General features: G+C 46.0%; 1 protein-coding gene across 6 annotated transcripts in view; it reads left to right on the forward strand.

The window, feature by feature from the left end:
* The window catches only part of BIN3 (bridging integrator 3), a 71,887-nt gene that overhangs the window by 12,021 nt on the left and 42,104 nt on the right, over positions 1–17,762 (forward strand). For 3 of the 6 annotated variants that reach the window (XM_075910848.1, XM_075910846.1, XM_006135530.4), the window contains exon 2: positions 11,145–11,193. Coding sequence is in view for 4 of the 6 variants with exons in the window: in XM_075910846.1 (XP_075766961.1) it covers positions 11,145–11,193 (49 nt within the window). In the remaining 2 variants the exon portion in view is untranslated. Of the gene's footprint in view, positions 1–5,509; positions 5,538–10,495; positions 10,517–11,144; positions 11,194–13,076; positions 13,142–17,762 lie in introns of those variants that run through there. The other 3 variants (XM_075910849.1, XM_075910847.1, XM_025190990.2) reach the window with 3 other exon arrangements.

Raw genomic sequence — 17,762 nt, forward strand, 5'->3', positions numbered from 1 at the left:
AAAAAGGTACATAATTTACCTAATGTTCCGTTTTTTCCATGTGGCCCCCTAGAGGTAGGGCGTGGCCCCTGGGGAGCCATATGGCCCACGGTTAAGAACCACTGTTCTAGATCACTAAAGCCCATCGTCAATCCAGGGGACTGAATCTGATGATCTCTCAAGGTCCCTTCCTGTTCTAGTGTTCTATGATTCTATAATTCTATCTACCCCAGATGAAGTATATTGGGAACAGTTGGGAAATGACAGGTATGTTCAGGTACCAACATAAATGTTTATTATTTATTAACATTATTAATATTACAAGCACGCCCAGAGATCCTGACCAGTATCACAACCCCATCTTGCTAACAAACGCAAGCAAAGACACAGTCCAGGTTTATTTCTAGCTCCCTACGGTGTAGGAATGCTGCCATTCCAGTTAAGAAAGTTCTTTTTAGGCTAAGCCTCCATTTTCAGACTGCTAACTGGGCTGCTAACGTGCCTACCTTCCCCACAAAATACCTTGTAGGCTGAATTTTTTTAAACTCTGACTCAATGGAATTCTTGTGTGTCACCTGTTTGGAGTGAACTGAGTTCTCTGGGTGGAATTCAAGGCCTGGCAGCTCTGGAGAATGCAGTCCTCTGTATCTGCAAGAGATGCACTTGTTACTCGGCACGAGAAGGCCCATTTCTAGGGGTGGAAGGGAAGCCCGGTCACTAAGGGCTTTTCTGCCAAATGCCATTTTTCATGATGGAATGGGAACTGAATGTCTTTGTAATGATAGCAGTCTAGGCACCTGTTTGATCAGTGAGCTCTGGAGAGACTCAAACAAGTGTATTTCCTAAAGCCCTAATCACGGTCTCGCTGACATCTATAGCAAAACCTATAATGTCTATAGTGAAACTAACATTTGGCTGATAAAATTTGATCAAGAAAAGCTCTTGGATACCAAAGTGGTGCGCAAGTTCTAAACAGCTACGTAAATAATTACTTCCTACATATACCTAGATGCTTTATTTTATAGCATGGATTATCATAATCCAAGAGACTACATGCCCAACAGAAATACTCGTGTTTGAACACCCATCATGCTCTGTAATTGTTACCTGTGTAAAAAAATAGCCCCGATCCTGCAAACTAGGCTGTGCAATTTGAATCCATGAGCTATTGGAGTCCATGGGGTTCCACACACTCTCGGGGGTTCCCTCTGTGAGCTAGCTAGCAGCTCAATGCCCTATTTTTTCTTACCTGTGTGTACAGAAAAAAAATACGTGAGCACCTTTTTTTTTAAACTCTCACGTGGCGATCACATGATTTGGTGGTGGTAGCGTTCCACATGGGCGACTAAAGAACAATCTTATAACACAGTTGAGCCACAACCATCTTTCACAACCACGCTTAAAACAGTTATTTTTGTAGCATAGTCAGGGCCTAAAACAGCCTTGCAAAATTCTGTTCGCCCACGCGCCTGGCGTGAGTAATTCTCTTTTGATGGGTGAGTAAAATATCATTAGTTTTTTCATTATCATCTTGGAATGGGTGGGAGAGTAACTTCTGACTTTGTTATTGCATTTGTTTAATACGGACACTGGGTTTGGCTCTGCAGAAGGCACAAGGGATAAAGGCAGTCTCTGCCCCCAAAGAGCTTACAGTCTATAGGCTCAGTACGGCACCATTGAACTCAATGGAAGCAGGTTTGGAATAAAAAGGGCTAAACACTTAAGGAGAATAGTTTGAGGCTGGCCTAAATCAGCATAAACTGTGTGGTAACATTATGAGCTTTTTCTTCCTTATAGGAGTTCACACTGAGACCAGTTTTGTTTTTGTGTACACTGTACCTTTGTCGGAGTGCAGGGAAGCTCAGGGTTAAGTCTATATGTTTTTCAGATGATTTCAGAGGTGTCCAATGCCATTAGCCATATTCTGTGCTGCTGCATGCCCCAGGCAATCCCATTGACCTCCCATTGGAGCTGCATGAGCAGAAGTCAATGCAGAATTTGGCGCAGTATCCCTCTTAACATAAGCTGTTTGTGATCCATTTGAATAATTTTTTCCTTTCGCATTAGTGTTCCGTTTGGAGTGGTTGCTATGAGTTTTTATAAAGAAGGGGGAGTGGGGTGGGACGGTGCATGCAGTTTCCATGGACACGGTGGAGTACAGCAAGGCATCCAGAGTGATGTGATATATTAATTCCAACTGTGTCGTGTGTTCATGCATCTCTCACCTGTGAGGGCTGGGGCTGGACTCTCCTCCCTTCTTGGACACTTGCAGGTGCATTGCACAAGATCAGAGAGTATTTTAAGTGCAGGGACCGTCTCAGATTCCTGGTTCACCTGTTGGAGGCTTGATGGTTCGGTGGTTGTATAAGTTTTTCACAAAGGCACTGTACCGTACCTAGCACGCTTCCGGCATGCAGTGAGTTCTTTCTCTTAAACGCTGGTCCCGTAAGGCGTGGCCCACTTCTCGCAAGGATACATCTACATTAGCAAAATTAGAACCCACATTTTATCAGCTGCCTAAGGTCGCTGGGGGGTAGCCAGGACTCTATTATGGCAAGAAAAGCTGCACAAAACAGCATTCAACCATATTGGGCAAGAAGCACCTACCCCCTGTCTACACTCATGCTTCCACTGTTGCTACAGTCATTGCAGCTGCCCGACCAGCGTGTTGCTGATGTAGACGACGTTCGAGATGGCGCGTGTAGGGAACTGAGTGTTTTCAGAGCTTTGCTGAGAGAGTTCCTGTTACCTATGTAAGGTGAACCTACTGCAGCATTTGGTTCTTTGAGGAAAAATCAAAACGCAGATGCTTTTCCTGAGCAATGTTGATGAGTTGGAAACCCAATTTTTGGTTGAAAATCAGTTTCAACAGAAATGTTTCAGTTTTACCCCTTATAGGTATTAGAAAGCAGGGGTCTGATTGTTAACCCCGAGGTCCTGACTACGTACGCTGGGGGTAAATACATTCTGCCCCCTCCAACGCTCCCTCCACGACAGCATTTCCTTACTTCCTGCCCATTGTTTGTGGTTGCTGTACACTACAGAATAGCAGCTGTTTATCTCCCCAGAGGCAGATGCATTTCAGTGGTTGGTGAAAATATTCCTGTTTCCCATACCAATCTTAGAAATCTTAGGGGGCCTGATTGGTGTTTCGCAGCCCTGACGTGGAAGATGTTGAGCTCTAGATTAGAAATTATAGGGGCTGATCCAGAAGGACGATCCCTCTGTGTCTTACTTTCAGAAGGTTGAGGAGGGGAGGACAGAAAACGCTCTGCACATCTCCTTGGGCTGTATTCCCCCATTGCCTGGTGTGTTTATCTGCAACTCTCCTGTGCATGCAGAGAATTGGGACATGTCGACATGTCTGCAACCTGTCAGGTGACGATACGGTGTGCCTACAGGAGAACGCTCTCCCGTCGGCATAACAACACCACTTCTTGTGGGCTGCAGACGCTGTCTGCGGGAGAAGCTCTCTCCCGGACACACTGGTGCTTGTATCAATGTAACTTATGCCCCTCAGGGGACAGGTGTGTGATTTATTCACACTCCTGAGCAAAGTTCTGCTGACGCAAGCTGTAAAATAGACAGCCTTGGTCCCTTTGGTTCTGAGTTTGTATGCAGAGAAGCCAAGTACATATACTAAGTTGCTGGGGAAATTTCAGAGAAAATTAGCCCCAGCGTCGTCTCCCTCCCTTCCCCTTCTAGGGCTTCTTCAACTTCCCTGATGGGCTGCTTTCAGGTTTCTCTCCACTCACCTACGCTCGTCTCTTACTTTAAGTGCCCACCCTTCAGTATTTCACCCTCCTACACTGAGGAAGACTAGTGGGACCTCCCTTGCTCCCAAAGGGGCCCGAGAGGCTGCAGTGGAATGACTCACAGGATCCCCTTGGGATCTTCGCAGCATTCCCCCGGACGGCCAGGGAGCGAGGCCAGGAATCCTCACGGCACGACTGGGACTGTGGCTCCCAGAGCGGAAAAGCTCTGCCTGACTCAGCCTGCTCACGCTGTTTATGAACATGATTTCAAGGGATTTCACACCCCAAACACAACCCCAGCTTTCTCGCGCGCCACAGAAATCAGAGAACTGAAACACAAACACCCGAGTCCAGGTTCCTCCTCTAGGCTGAGTGGCAACGTGCTCAGGTTTCTCGGGTAGCATGTACAGCAGTGGCACTTGTGGAGGAGGCTCTGTAACACATAGTAAAAGATGTGGAACCGGGTGTCAATCTGATCTATTTCTGATCTGCTCATTGCTGTGGTATCCAGGCAGACTAATAATACCTGGAGTTCTTCATCGTACAAAGCACTCTTGACAGCTGCTAATTTGAGCATCCCCTCTATTGGGAAATAATATTATCCCCATTTCACAGATGGATAAAGTGAGGCACAGAGGGGCAGAGTGACTGGCCCAAGGCACCACAGCATTAGCGTGTCAGTACAGGACCCAGGAGGAGCTATGCTCCCTGACTTGTGCTCAGTTTGGGAGTAGGGATGTAAGCAACTACTCGACTAGTCCCTCGATTAGTCGCTTCCTCCCTCCCTTGCTACCTCTATCAGCTGATCCCCGGCTCATGCCCAGTCCCGGGACACTGTGCCTCTGCTTTTTAAATGTATTAAGAGCCCACCGACTCTTAATACATTTAAAAAGCATAAGCACAGTGAAGAGGACCCGACGCGAGCCAGGACAGCTAATTCCTGGCTCGCCCCGGGCCCCCTGCACTGCGCACCAGCCTTTTAAATGTATTAAGTGTGCCAGCTCTTAATAAATTTAAAAGGCAGAATCGCAGCGGGGTGGGAGCTAACCCTGCTGCGGCTCCCCCGATTATCAACTAATCGTCCAGTCAATGTAAATTCCGTCGATTAGTTGATTCAACTAAATTTAACATCCCTATTTGTGGGTATGTTTCTCTCTTTCTCTCTCCTACCAGCAGCTTCTTACAACTGCATTTCAAAGCTGTGCATGTGTCAAGTTTTTGTTTTTTTTAAATTTCAGCTAAGATCAGTGGTTCTGATCTTCTTACTACTTCATTGCTTTATTCTTCCTGTTCTTCTGTCTTGTGTTGCTTTTTCACTGAGCCATATTAAACCAGGAAAATTGTCTCAACATGTAGAATAGCTTTTTAAAAAAAAATAGACATTATATGAACAGAATTTTTTTAAGGATTTACTGAGACAGACATAATTGGCCAACTGGCATCATGATACTAATAGAGATATTTGCTGTTTCAAAGTATATTTGTAGCTTTGTTGAACATCCTGTTGACGTTCTTTTGCTAAGAAAGAAAATAGTCGTCTTTTCTTCCTGCGTACGCAGAACTTTTTGGATGTGAAAATCCTTTCCCTCTCGAGTGAGATGGAGTAGAAATATCCTGTCACTCACATACCTCACTGCCCTTCGTTGCGTAAATGTAATGAGTAGTTTGAAGAAAAGCGAGTCGTTCGAAACAGGTTGGGCTGATCCCATGATCCATTAATTGACCTGAGCTGCTTGTTTTATTCTAATGCGGCTTGAGAAGAAATGCAAGCGCTAAAGCAGACCGTGTCAGCTCAGGTTAAAGGTAGGAGGAAGAAGTGATAGAGTTTAAGCTCAGCCAGGCTTCTCAGGTGCTGTAGAAGTCTCAAAATACTCTGTTAGTCTGAACCCGGATTCTTTCATTCCTTTCTATTTCTGCAGTTAGTTTTTACAAAACCATCAGTTGCTGCATCCTCAGTTGCTGCTTTTGGTTCATTGAGAGCACTGCCATCCAGGGACTTCTAGGGTGACTTTTGATTTAATCTTCTCAGTTTCCAGTGTCCCTGTTTTACGAGAGTTTACTTATTTTTCCTCTCCGTTCTTTAATGGAGACTGTTAGTTGGTTTTTCCCCATGCCAAACATACTTTTCAGAGTGGCTGCCTCGTCTCAAGAAGCCCCATACTTCACAAGATTGCTATATTATTTAGCTTATATCTTGGGATCAGTAGAGTCTCAAACACATGTTTAGAGGCCCACATCACTACATCTATCTGCTTGTTGCGTTTTCCAGCCGACCGTTCTGTCTGTTGCAGATCAATTTGATGAAGGCTTCTCTTTTTTGAAGGGTCCTTCCTGGCTGATGGTGTTTCAGAGCCTTTGTAATTGGTCTGGATTTCAATTCTGTGTTAATTTCCGAGATTAACCATTAACGAGATAAATTATCCCTAATCATGTACAGTGTTAATTGTTCCTTGGTTCGGCCTGCAAACCTTCTGGGGCAGGGACCACGTCACCTGTAACGCACTGTGCAAATCACAGTGCAACATGGATGTTAAATAATGCATTAAAATGGGGTGCCGAGGGTGGAATTGCCTCCGCTGCCTCTTATCAGGGCAACACCACTCAACATAATATCTCTAAAAATAACGAGATGTCCTGTGGCACCTTAGATACTAACCAAAATGTATAGACTCATGTGCCTTCGTGGGCAGTTCATCTAAGGAAGTGGGTTTTGCCCAGGAAAGCTCATGATTCTGTCTATTTTGGTTAGTCTCTCAGTGTGCATCTACACTGCAGCGCTAGCTCGAAATAAGCTACACAATTTGTGCTACGCAAATTGCATACTGTATTTTGAGCTTATTTCGAAATGGAGCGCTATGCCAACAAGTCCCTTAATCCTCGTGGAACGAGCGTTACTGGGACGAAATAGCGTGCCCTTTATTTTGATTACATTCCGAAATAACAGGCGCACTGTCAAGACGCAGAAAATACTATTTGGGATACCGGAAATATCCCAAAATAGCACTGCAGTGAAGATGTACCCTAAGGTGCCAGAGGACCACTAGTTTTTTAAAGTTACAGACTAACATATTGTGCCCATCTATAAAAAGGGGAATAAGAACAACCCAGGAAACTACAGACCGGTCAGTTTAACGTCTGTCCCAGGGAAGATAATGGAGCAGGTAATTAAGGAAATCATATGCAAACACTTGGAAGGTAATAAAGTGATAGGGAATAGCCAACATGGATTTGTGAAGAACAAGTCATGCCAAACTAATCTGATAGCTTTCTTTGATAGGATAACGAGCCTTGTGGATAAGGGAGAAGCGGTGGATGTCATATACTTAGACTTTAGTAAGGCATTTGATACGGTCTCGCATGATAGTCTTATTGATAAACTAGGCAAATATAACTTAGATAGAGCCACAATAAGGTGGGTACATAATTGGCTGGATAACCGTAGTCAGAGAGTTGTTGTTAACGGTGCTAAATCCTGCTGGAAAGGGATAACAAGTGGAGTTCCGCAAGGGTCTGTTTTGGGACCCATACTGTTCAATATCTTCATCAATGATGTAGATATTGGGATAGAGAGTACGCTTATTAAGTTTGCAGATGATACCAAACTGGGTGGGGTTGCAACTTCTTTGGAGGATAGGGACATAATTCAAAATGATCTTAGCAAATTAGAGAAATGGTCAGAGGTAAACAGGATGAAGCTTAATAACGAGAAATGCAAAGTGCACCACCTAGGAAGGAACAATCAGTTCCATACATACAAGATGGGAAGCGACTGTCTAGGAAGGAGCATGGCGGAAAGGGATCTAGGGGTCATAGTGGACCACAAGTTGAATATGAGTCAACAGTGTGATGCTGCTGCAAAAAATCAAATATGATTCTAGGTTGTATCAACAGGTGTGTTGTAAGCAAAACTCGTGAAGTCATTCTGCCGCTCTACTCTGCACTAGTTAGGCCTCAGCTGGAGTACTGTGTCCAGTTCTGGGCGCCACATTTCAAGAAAGATGTGGAGAAATTGGAAAGGGTACAGAGAAGAGCGACAAGAATGATTAAAGGTCTAGAGAACATGACCTATGAAGCCAGGCTTCATGAACTGGGCTTGTTTAGTTTGGAAAAAAGAAGATTAAGGGGGGACATGATAGCGGTTTTCAAATATCTAAAAGGGTGTCACAAGGAGGAAGGAGAAAATTTGTTCCTCTTGGTTTCTGAGGACAGGACAAGGAGTAATGGGCTTAAAGTGCAGCAGGGGAGGTTTAGATTGGACATTAGGAAAAAATTCCTACCTGTCAGGGTGGTCAAATATTGGAATAAATTGCCAAGGGAGGTGGTGGAATCTCCCTCTCTGGAGATATTTAAGAACAGGTTAGATAGACATCTGTCAGGGATGGTGTAGACAGAGCTTGGTCCTGCCTTGAGGGCGGGGGGCTGGACTCGATGACCCCTCGAGGTCCCTTACAGTCCTATGATTCTATGATTCTATGAACATAGCCTCTGAGGGTACGTCTAGACTACCGGGTTTTGTCGACAGAAGTTTTGTCGACAGCATCTGTCGACAAAACTTCTGTCGACAAAGAGCGTCCAGACACATTGAGTTCTGTCGACAAAGCAAGCTGCTTTGTCGACAGAACCCTGTAGTCTAGACGCAACCCTACAGGCAATAACACCTTCTGTTGACAGAACTCTGTCGACAGAAGGCGTTATGCCTCATAAAATGAGGTTTACCAGCGTCGACAAAAGTGCTGAGTTCTGTCGACGTTATGTCGACAGAACTCAGCGGTAGTGTAGACGCTGGTATAGTTTTGTCGACAAAAGTCCACTTTTGTCGACAAAACTCAGTAGTCTAGACACACCCTGAGATTTCATAATATCTCTATGTAATGTCCCATCTCTGCTTTAGGCGGAGGACTGGGGGAATAAGGATTCCGGAGTTCTGTTCCTCTGCCATTGACTCACTTTGTGACCTTTGGTAAATCACTTCATTTTTCTGTGCATCCGTTTTCTCCATCTGCAAAATGGAGATAAAGATGCAGTATTTGTAAAGCACTCAGAGATCCTATTTTAATGCCATGTAGAAGGGCAAAGTATCATTATTTAAAGGTCCATGTTTGTGAGCTGATTATTTCAGTATGGTGTCAGTGTCAGTGATACATGGCACCTCTAGGTACTCTAGTAGCTGCATGTTGTATATTTCACAGGCGATCAAGTGATTAAGCTTTGACTGATACATGCTTTCTTCACTTACTGCCAGCATTCTCCATCTTCCAGTGTTATGTTTCTATAGGAACTCCCAGCAACGCCTGCTGCAAGATGCTATCAGCTAGTCTCAGGCTGGGCACAGCAGGCCCAAATTCAGCAGTGGTGTTGCATCTGTTTACACTGGGAGCTGTATTTGGTCCTAGTTTCCTCCTTCTCCATCCCATTGCTCCCCTTCAGGTCCCCGTTTTCTTCCTAACCCTCTACCCGAGGGCAGCCACTGATGCAGATTTGTAGTGATCCCATCCGAGCGTCTTTTACATTGTCACAAATGAATAACTCTAATGATAGATCACACCTGACTATACTGACCCTGATAATATGACCAGAGCCTGAAGGGTCATAACGGAGTCACCCCATTTGTACTGACTTTTTACCCATGTAGAAAAAAAAATCTTTAATGTTCCCTTCCTTCCTGTAAAGCACCACAGCCGGTTATTGACGGTTTAATTATATGCTAGATGTTTGTTTGTTTGTTTATAGAAGAAGTGTGATTCATGGTTGCTGTGACTGCCAATGGAACAGGAAGGGGTTAACAGCCTAAAATTACATCAGCCAGGCTGGAGAACAATAAACAGGAAGTACTCCAGAAATTAAAATTAAACATTTGTGACTAATGTTGACTTTTACTCTATGGTCAGTCCAGAAGGCATGGCTGGCAGTCTAGGTTTATTACTGGTTGCTAATTATACAGTTGGTTTGACTCTGATTGGCTGAAATGAAGCAAAGAAGGAATTGGGTCATTGGATGATCTTGTGTTTGCTATCATTCTCTCAGATTATACATTGCTCCATATTAAGTGTTGTCTTATATGGTGTGATATTTGTGGAGTGAAGTCTCTACCAGGGTTTTTAATCCTAAAAGCTAGTTGTTTGTATAGAAGAGATTTTACGAAACCGACAGGGTAATAAAAATGTTTTCAGGGTTAAAATTAATCATTGGAAACCATGTGGTTGTTTCAATTAAAGCTTTCCTCAACAACCTTTGCAACCATCCATGGGAATCTGTAAGTGAAACTGATTGGATTCGACTGTGAAACTGACTAGCCATTTTCACTCTGCAGTACTGACAGAAATAAACAGGCTAAGAGGAACTAAATTCTATTTTTTTTTAATCAGTTTTAGGGATAATGTGAAACTGTGTGTAAAGTATTGGCACAGGACCACTAGAGGACTTTTGCACCACCTGTTTTGCCTCTGGTACAGAACATAGTTTGAGACAGCATATCATACTAGATGAGCCATGATCTAGTTCGGACAATCTTGGAGAAGGCTATTCCTTTATTTAAAAATATGGAACTCAATTCTCCTCTGAATTACAAAGGCTCTAAACTGGCTTTATGGACCATGAATTTTAACCAAAGTAAATAAGCCTCATACATTGAAGGTAATGGTGAATTATTGTTTTTATTACTATGGTTATTAAGTGAAGAAACTCAATTATTTTCATTGCTTTGTTGTAGTCTTAGCCATGATCTGACCAAGTCAAAAATGGATACATAGCGAGGAGCACTCTTCACCTTCCAACTAGCTGATGTAAGGGGAGAAAATAGCTCACCCAGATTGTACTCACAACCATATTAAGGTTTTTAAGAATGAAGGCGGTTTAGCTGGCAGGTGAACCATCCCTGCAGCTGTTGTAAGAAAAATCCTTTGAAGCAGCTCAAAACTCCAGACACTTGGGTGGTAGTTTTTGGGAATTCTCTCCCCACCCCTCAGTCTTTTTAATGTTCTTTTTGTCGATATTTGCAGTAGTTGATACCTTCCTCCCCACCTCCACCTCCCCTTTCAGATTTGGCACGATCTTCAGACCTTTGTTCAGCCAGGGCGTGCCTTGAACCTCTGGAGCCCTTAGCTGTGTTACTAGGATGCTGAGCGGAGGAGGAGAAGGGGGATTTCACTGCTGCAGACCCAGCTGGCAGTGCTGTTTTGGGGGGAGCACAGATACCAGTGTTGAAGCCGACTTAAAAGGCAGAGGGACTTTATCTTGACTGTCGTACTGGGATCTGGGGTGGTGTTCCACTGAAACTGCCAATCTTCTTCCATCCAAAAATCCTCCTCCGAGACAGAGCTTGGGGAACGTGTTTCTTGACATTGTTGCATGTGAGGCCAGCTATTCTTGTTCGCTGACATGTTCCTTATCTCTCCCTCCTCCCTTTTCCAGGATTCCGTTCAAGATTGGGCAGCCCAAGAAACAGATTGTACCCAAGACAGTGAGTAAACCAATTCCCTCTTTTTAGATCCAGTCTGTGATCATGTGGCTGATGAGTCAAGCCAGCACTTTGACTCGTCCCATTTTTGTGTGTGTGTATGTATGTGTGGGAGGGGAGTGTGAGTGAGCAGAACCTGTTGCTGTCTTTGACCATCATATCCTGGTGCGGTGGGTGAGGGGGAGTCCCAGCTACATGCAGTATTTTGGTCTCAGGATTTGTTTTTTAAGGGAGGGGGCTCTTTGATTCTGGCACAGTTTTCCTGGGAGATGGCTGAACATGCTTCCTTCCTTCCTTCTTTCAGCAATGGCTTGTTTGTTCATCCTTTCTGAGCAGATGGAGGAGGAGGAGTGGTTCAGATCGCTGAATATAACTGTTTCCAAAGGAAAGCTTATCAGAGGAGGCTGAGATGCCTAGTGCTCCGGCATGAATTAATTTGTGCTGCACAGCATTTGCTTGAAAAGAAAATTCAAAAAGCAGTTTGCAGTCTGATGCATTTGAGAGTCCTTTCCCTCGTCCTGTTGCTTGCAGCTGGCTGTGGTATTTTCCCTGCTTAAGCAGATGGTCCTTGCCCTGCGAAAGATGTAGTGCTCGCAGTTGCAATCCCTGTATTAACCTGCCTACCTGCTTTAAAAGACGGGTCTTGATCGCTAGTGTGACAGAGACCTCGGCTTTAGAATGATAACTGCATTGGTGAAGTAATCCCCAGTGCAGACGAACATTCCTGACCCTTCCTCTCTAGGACACCCACCTCTTCTAATTCCTTCGTATGTGGGGGTTACTTGTAGCACGGTGTCCGAGATGGTCTTTGGGGTGTGAAGTTTCCCGTTGAGATGAAGGGTTCGCTCTGCCGCTTCCCAATATTGATGAATTGTAATCGTTTATTTAAAGCTGGTATCGTTGTGTGGTGCTGCAGGATGGCTGTGTTCTGCTCCTGCTGCAGACGGACAGTGCACAATCTGAGCAGGAAACCCGTTTAAAGAAGGGCAATATTGAAATCCTAATCTGGGCCTTTGACTGACTCCTTTTCACTGCTCCGTGGTCTTCCCAAGTTCTAATGCTCCCAACGTCACATGCTCAATGCTGCTCTCTGCAAAGAAATACAGCCCCCAGCCTCAGGAAAATCCTCTAGATCCCTGTTTATTTCAAGAGACAGTTCAAAATTACTCTCTTTTTTTTTTTTAAGTCCCTCTATTGGATCCCAGAGATCTTGACCCTCTCGCTTCCTTGCTTGCGCCATCCGACTGTCTAGCCCTGGTTTTCTCCTCTGCTAGAGCATTCGTCTCTGTGGCTTCTGGTGACTTGAACAGTGTGTGTGCACATTTCCGCCCCATCTGATTGTGTCTCCCATACGAGTGCATATTCTTTGCACCTTTTAATTTCCCTTTCCCTCTGCCGCAATGTGGTGTTTAACTATATAAAGTGTTTCAAGATACAGTTTGTCTACACACAACTATATTGCTATGTATACGGACGTACACCAAGGTCTCCATTTTCACCTCTGAAGCTAACCCACCTGATGGTGTAGCAGGAGCTCAGGAGGACTGAGAGTTCATATTTGAACTAGAGATATAAAATCCTGTTTAATTGTTTAACCAGTTAACGATTGGGGGAGGGGGACAGGTGGGAGAGACTGCTCGATTCTGGCTGGACTGGAGCAGCCCCCCTGCACTTCATGCAGGGCACCTGGGCCCTCCGGATGAGCAGCCCCTGTCTGTGGCAGGCCCCATGGGGCTGGAGCAGCCCCCCGCCCAGAGCAGGTGGGGAGCTGCTCCAGCCCCCACTGGTTAACCGGACCCGGTAAGCATCACTTGTGAAGGGTGATACTTACCAGTAAACCTTTCACACCCCTAATTTGAACCTTCAGGATCTCTCTTTGCTCTCAGTTTGCAGTGGATTCCGCCCTATCCGTCTTCCCTCCTGCTATGATGCTGGCACTATGGGGATATCGGTGAGTTCCCTGGGTTTTACCTTTCAATGTGGAGATACAGTATATCACAGGCAAATCCAAGAGAGCGCTAGCTAGTTCCTTCCTGAGCGTTTGCAGCCATTTTCCTCTTGCCTATAAGGATTTCTCCTGCACATCCATAAATAAGACAGAAGCAGGCAGTTAGGGGCTGTCATTTCTGAAACAAAACCCTTTTGTCAAATTCAGAGTATCCAAGGGGCAAAGATTCAGCCTGAATTGTTACTGGTTCCAAGTTGTTTCACCTTCCCCCGGTTCATCCCCTGACCCTCCGCTTCCCAAATTCAGTGGAAGGGCAGAGTTGAGTGTTGAGGACATGTTAACCCACAGAGAGAGCTGGACATTTTTACCTGGCCTGCACTATGCCCTATTAGTAGTTGTAACAATTTTCATGGGACAGATGTGTGCCAGTCAGGAAACATGGAGCCATGGGGGAGGGATAGCTCAGTGGTATGAGCATTGGCCTGCTAAACTCAGGGTTGTGAGTTCAATCCTTGAGGGGGCCATTTAGGGATCTGGGGCAAATCTGTCAGGGATAGTGCTTGGTTCTGCTGTGAAGGCAGTAGACTGGACTTGATGACCTCTCAAGGTCCCTTCCAGTTCTGTGAGAGAGGTATATCTCCATATATTTATTTAACTGCACCAGGTAAGTATGGAGTGTCATCCTTTGAAAGAGAACAAATGACAGGAAACTACTGATCCCCCCCCTTGAGAATCTGACCTTCAGATTAGAGAATCAGACCCCTCTTAGTTTTAGGGTGTGGGCTAAGCTAGTTAGCTGCGACCTCCAAGTTTACCTCCTCCATGCAGGCTGAGATGTTCCATCTGTGCGGGCTTTTGTGAACAGCAGCACAATCTGCATCAGCTGTCCATTTTATTCCAGATGTTGGCCTCTGGAGGCTGCTGCAGGAAGTGGGAAGGTGTGGCATCTGCAGGGCTCCCTCCAGAGCTCTGCAGAAGGGAAGTGGTTATGGAGAAGCTCTCCCACTCACAAGATTGTACCACAAAATTAAAAAAAAAAAAAAAAAAAAAAAAAAGGCTGTTGTCAGACCCCAGCCGTTGGCTTGCCCCAGAGCATGCTCTTTCCAACCTCGGAGGGAGGGAGAATCACTCTGACATGGCAGGCTTAGCTCCCCAAAGCTTTTCTGATGAAAAGGCTCTGTACGAGTCGGACACTGGACAGAAAGTTGACTGGGCTGCAGTAGGAATTAGTCCTTTTGCCCACTCGATGCTAATCCTTTGACGAAGGGCAAAGTGTCAACCACAGTTTAGCTCTTCAGGTAGAAGGAAACCCCTGTAGGAAATATCAGCTGGTGAACTGAAGTGATCTCCCGGATCCTCCAGGCATGTCACTGCTTTGTTTCCACCTAAACCTGGGCAAATCCAAGTCCAGACGGAATAATCTCTCCCTCCTCTTCCCCTGAAAAGAGCAGCTGTCCGTGAGCTGGTACCGAGGCACGGAGATGGGGTGGGAGGATACAATATACAGAGAGGACCGGCAGTCAGGGAAACAATCAAGGACATAGTGACGCAGCCCAATTAAACTGATGCCCAGCGATAGGGCTTAACCCTGTTAAACATTCTGCACAGAGCTGTAATGCTATTGTTTCGATCTAGTGCATGGTTGAAGCCTCTTCCAGCCTTCTCTCTGCCCTCCCTCCCGCCCCCATGGTAGCTCCACTCGAAGCACAAGCTGCAGTGCAGTCCCAGTGAACTGAAGTTCACCTGTGTCACCCTGGGGTTGTACCTTGCTCTTCAGTGGGGACTGGGTGATCTGAGCCGGCAGGCGGCTGGAAAGAATTGCTGCTTGTGCCTCCACGCTGCACCCAGAGAGCTCTGAGCCGGGAACACAGCCTCCCACCACTGCCGGGCAAAGCCGGGGAAGACAGCTCATTTTCTCTCTCGGAAGAGAGGAACCCAGAGAGTAGCCTCCTCCAAAAACCTTGAGCGCGCTGCTCAGAAGTCCCCCTCCTCCCCAGTCTTACTCAATTTAGGGTGTATCCTTCCTCGCACCCCGCATTGCTGGTTGGGTTGAGTGAGTGGGCTGGGTAGGACTAATGGGGTGTGTCCCAGAGCTCACAAAACTGGTTCCTCGACTTCAGGGTCTGCCAGACCTTGCTGCCTTGATTTTGCCAAACATATTGGTGTTCCCTGGGGCATTTGGATAATTGAGCTTCATTACAAGCATCCTGTCACAGCAAGGTTGCCAGAGTTAGTTTCCACTGTACTTGATTACCATTTTAGAGAAACAGCCTTGCCAAGGAATTGGGGGGGAGGGTGTGAAATTACCAGGCCTGGTGATTTAGGTGATTTTGCATCTATTACACCTTCTCTTCCACCCTTCTCATTAAAGCTGCCGAGGGGTGAATCTCATCCCTCTATTCTGAAGCTGTGCACCGTGCTCTTTGGGGAATGGCATATGCACAGCAGGGCTTCAGTGCACTGTTTATCCACCCAAAGCCTTACTTAGAAGGTGGGTAGGCGTAGCTTGCTGTTTGGGAAGCCCATGGAATCCTAGTTATGGGTGTACAGACTTGTATTCCTGCTTTGCTTTGTTTCATGGCTATTTTGACTCCAGGCGCTCGTTTGTCAGACACAACGAGGTCATTGTGTCTTGTGCTAATTGTTCTGCGACAACCAATGTATGCACACAACTTGCATTGTCTAGGTGGGCTCTTCCTTGAGCTTAATGGGATGGCACATACCCAGCAGAAGTTTGTGGTTAAAATAAAATGTTTGGCTTAACTACACAGATTTTTCTCATCCCTCTTATTGCCAAGTTCCTTGAAGGGATGCGGAGTCCAATGGAGCCGTGCCAGGTGGAAATGAAGTAGCATCCCTCCTCCAGGAGAGTAAGAAGGCTCTTCACAGTACTTCCTGCCCATGCTCTTGTGGTGCTCTTGGGTCTTGCACCATTCCACCTCCGCCACATTGCTGATCATGACAGCCCCTTTGAGTTACAAAGATTCTGTCATGGCTGGAAAGCCCAAAGTTTGGCCTCCCTCGGATTTCTTACAAAGACAGTGTAACTCATTGGTTTGATTGAAAAGAGCCCTTTGGTTAGCAGGCCAAGGACTGCACTCGGGAACAATCTCACTATCACAAACCCATGTGCATGGAACAATAAGGATTTCAGGAAGGAAAATAGATTTTGGTTTCCAGCTTCCAGATGTGAGGGAGGCAGGTTGGAGGAGGGAAGTATTTTAACATGGAAACTCACCTAGATGGCTTCTTAAATGTACCTCTGTTGCTCGTCGTTTTTAACTTGGCAACTCTACAAGCAGCTTTTTGCTGTACACATCCGATGCCTCTGGCCATTCAGTTTCCAAATTGGTGAAATCTAAGTGAGACTGCTGTGTGGTAGCCCCACTGCACTTGTCCCTTTCATCGACCTGTTGCATGTGGTAGCCCCATTGCACTTGTCCCTTTCATCGACCTGTTTCATCTTTACATAAACCTGGATTGTGAACATTCTGGGGCAGGGACTCCTTTGTGTCGTCTGATGGTCCAGGAGTCTCGATTGCAGCTACCGGGAGCTGCCATACTAGAAATAATAATTATTAGGAGCTAGCAGAGGCACATGGGTGTTCAGAATGCAGTGACTGGCGGCCAACTGTTACTGTGGGGGTGAAATGAGAATAACGCTTGGGCAGCTGTCTCTGTGTAAATGTCATTGGGGATGTGAGGGGGGAGGGGGGTGATGTGCTGCCTTGTGGAGAAGAGGATTCAGTCCCCGATATGCAGCGTGCCCGCAAGACAACTAAGCTGGGCAGCTCAGGGAACCCACGAAGGAGAGGAGAGTTTGAGGAATATTCGCCACCTAGAAACAGAACTTCTGTAGAGTTGCGACCTCCCTCATATCAGATAGAGATGCCTTCATTCCCCCCCCCCCAGTAGAGGGGGACGTGAGCAATGGCGAGAAAATCCGCAAATGTCAGGAATCGTTCAGCATCTTTACCCCTTGCCGACAAGCCTGGGAAGAACCGGAAGGGGAGAGCCTTCTGAATAGCCGGTCGGCAGTTGGGTGGACCTTCGTGCTTAGAACGGGGGAGTCGAGCCTGAGTCATGCTGGCCCCCTTAGGTTTGCAACCAGGCCAGTTCACATGGACATTATAAATAGAATGCAACAGTCTGGGGTTATTTTTACAGCCGGAACAGCCATAGAAATATAGGGTGAATTTACTATGTGCTGGTTACCTGACCTGAAGGCACCAGCTGTTGGGGATTTTTGCAGAGCTGTGAACGAAGTATTGGCCATGCAAGCTGCCCCCTCACGGATCTACCCTGGCTTGGTAGAACCAATTTTAGCAGTGAGAACGGGAGATCCGTCTCCATGGAGCTTTTCAGACTACAGAGACAGTCAGCATGGGTGCCGACAGTCGTGGTCTCTGTTGGTCGGCACAAGTGTCCACTTGGAATTTGACTCAAGTTCACCCACCAAACTCACTACCCCGCAACCAGCCATCAGCTTGCAGTGACTCAGTCGCGATTGACTTTGGGGGGGGATTTGAACCGGCACATCAAGAAGAAATTTAAGAAAGGGTGATTGCAAAAAAGAAGGGTGACATTTGCACCCCTAGGGCTCCACTTTAAAACCCTGACTTTA

This window comes from Pelodiscus sinensis, chromosome 28, assembly GCF_049634645.1.
Source record: "Pelodiscus sinensis isolate JC-2024 chromosome 28, ASM4963464v1, whole genome shotgun sequence".
NCBI lineage: Eukaryota > Metazoa > Chordata > Testudines > Trionychidae > Pelodiscus > Pelodiscus sinensis.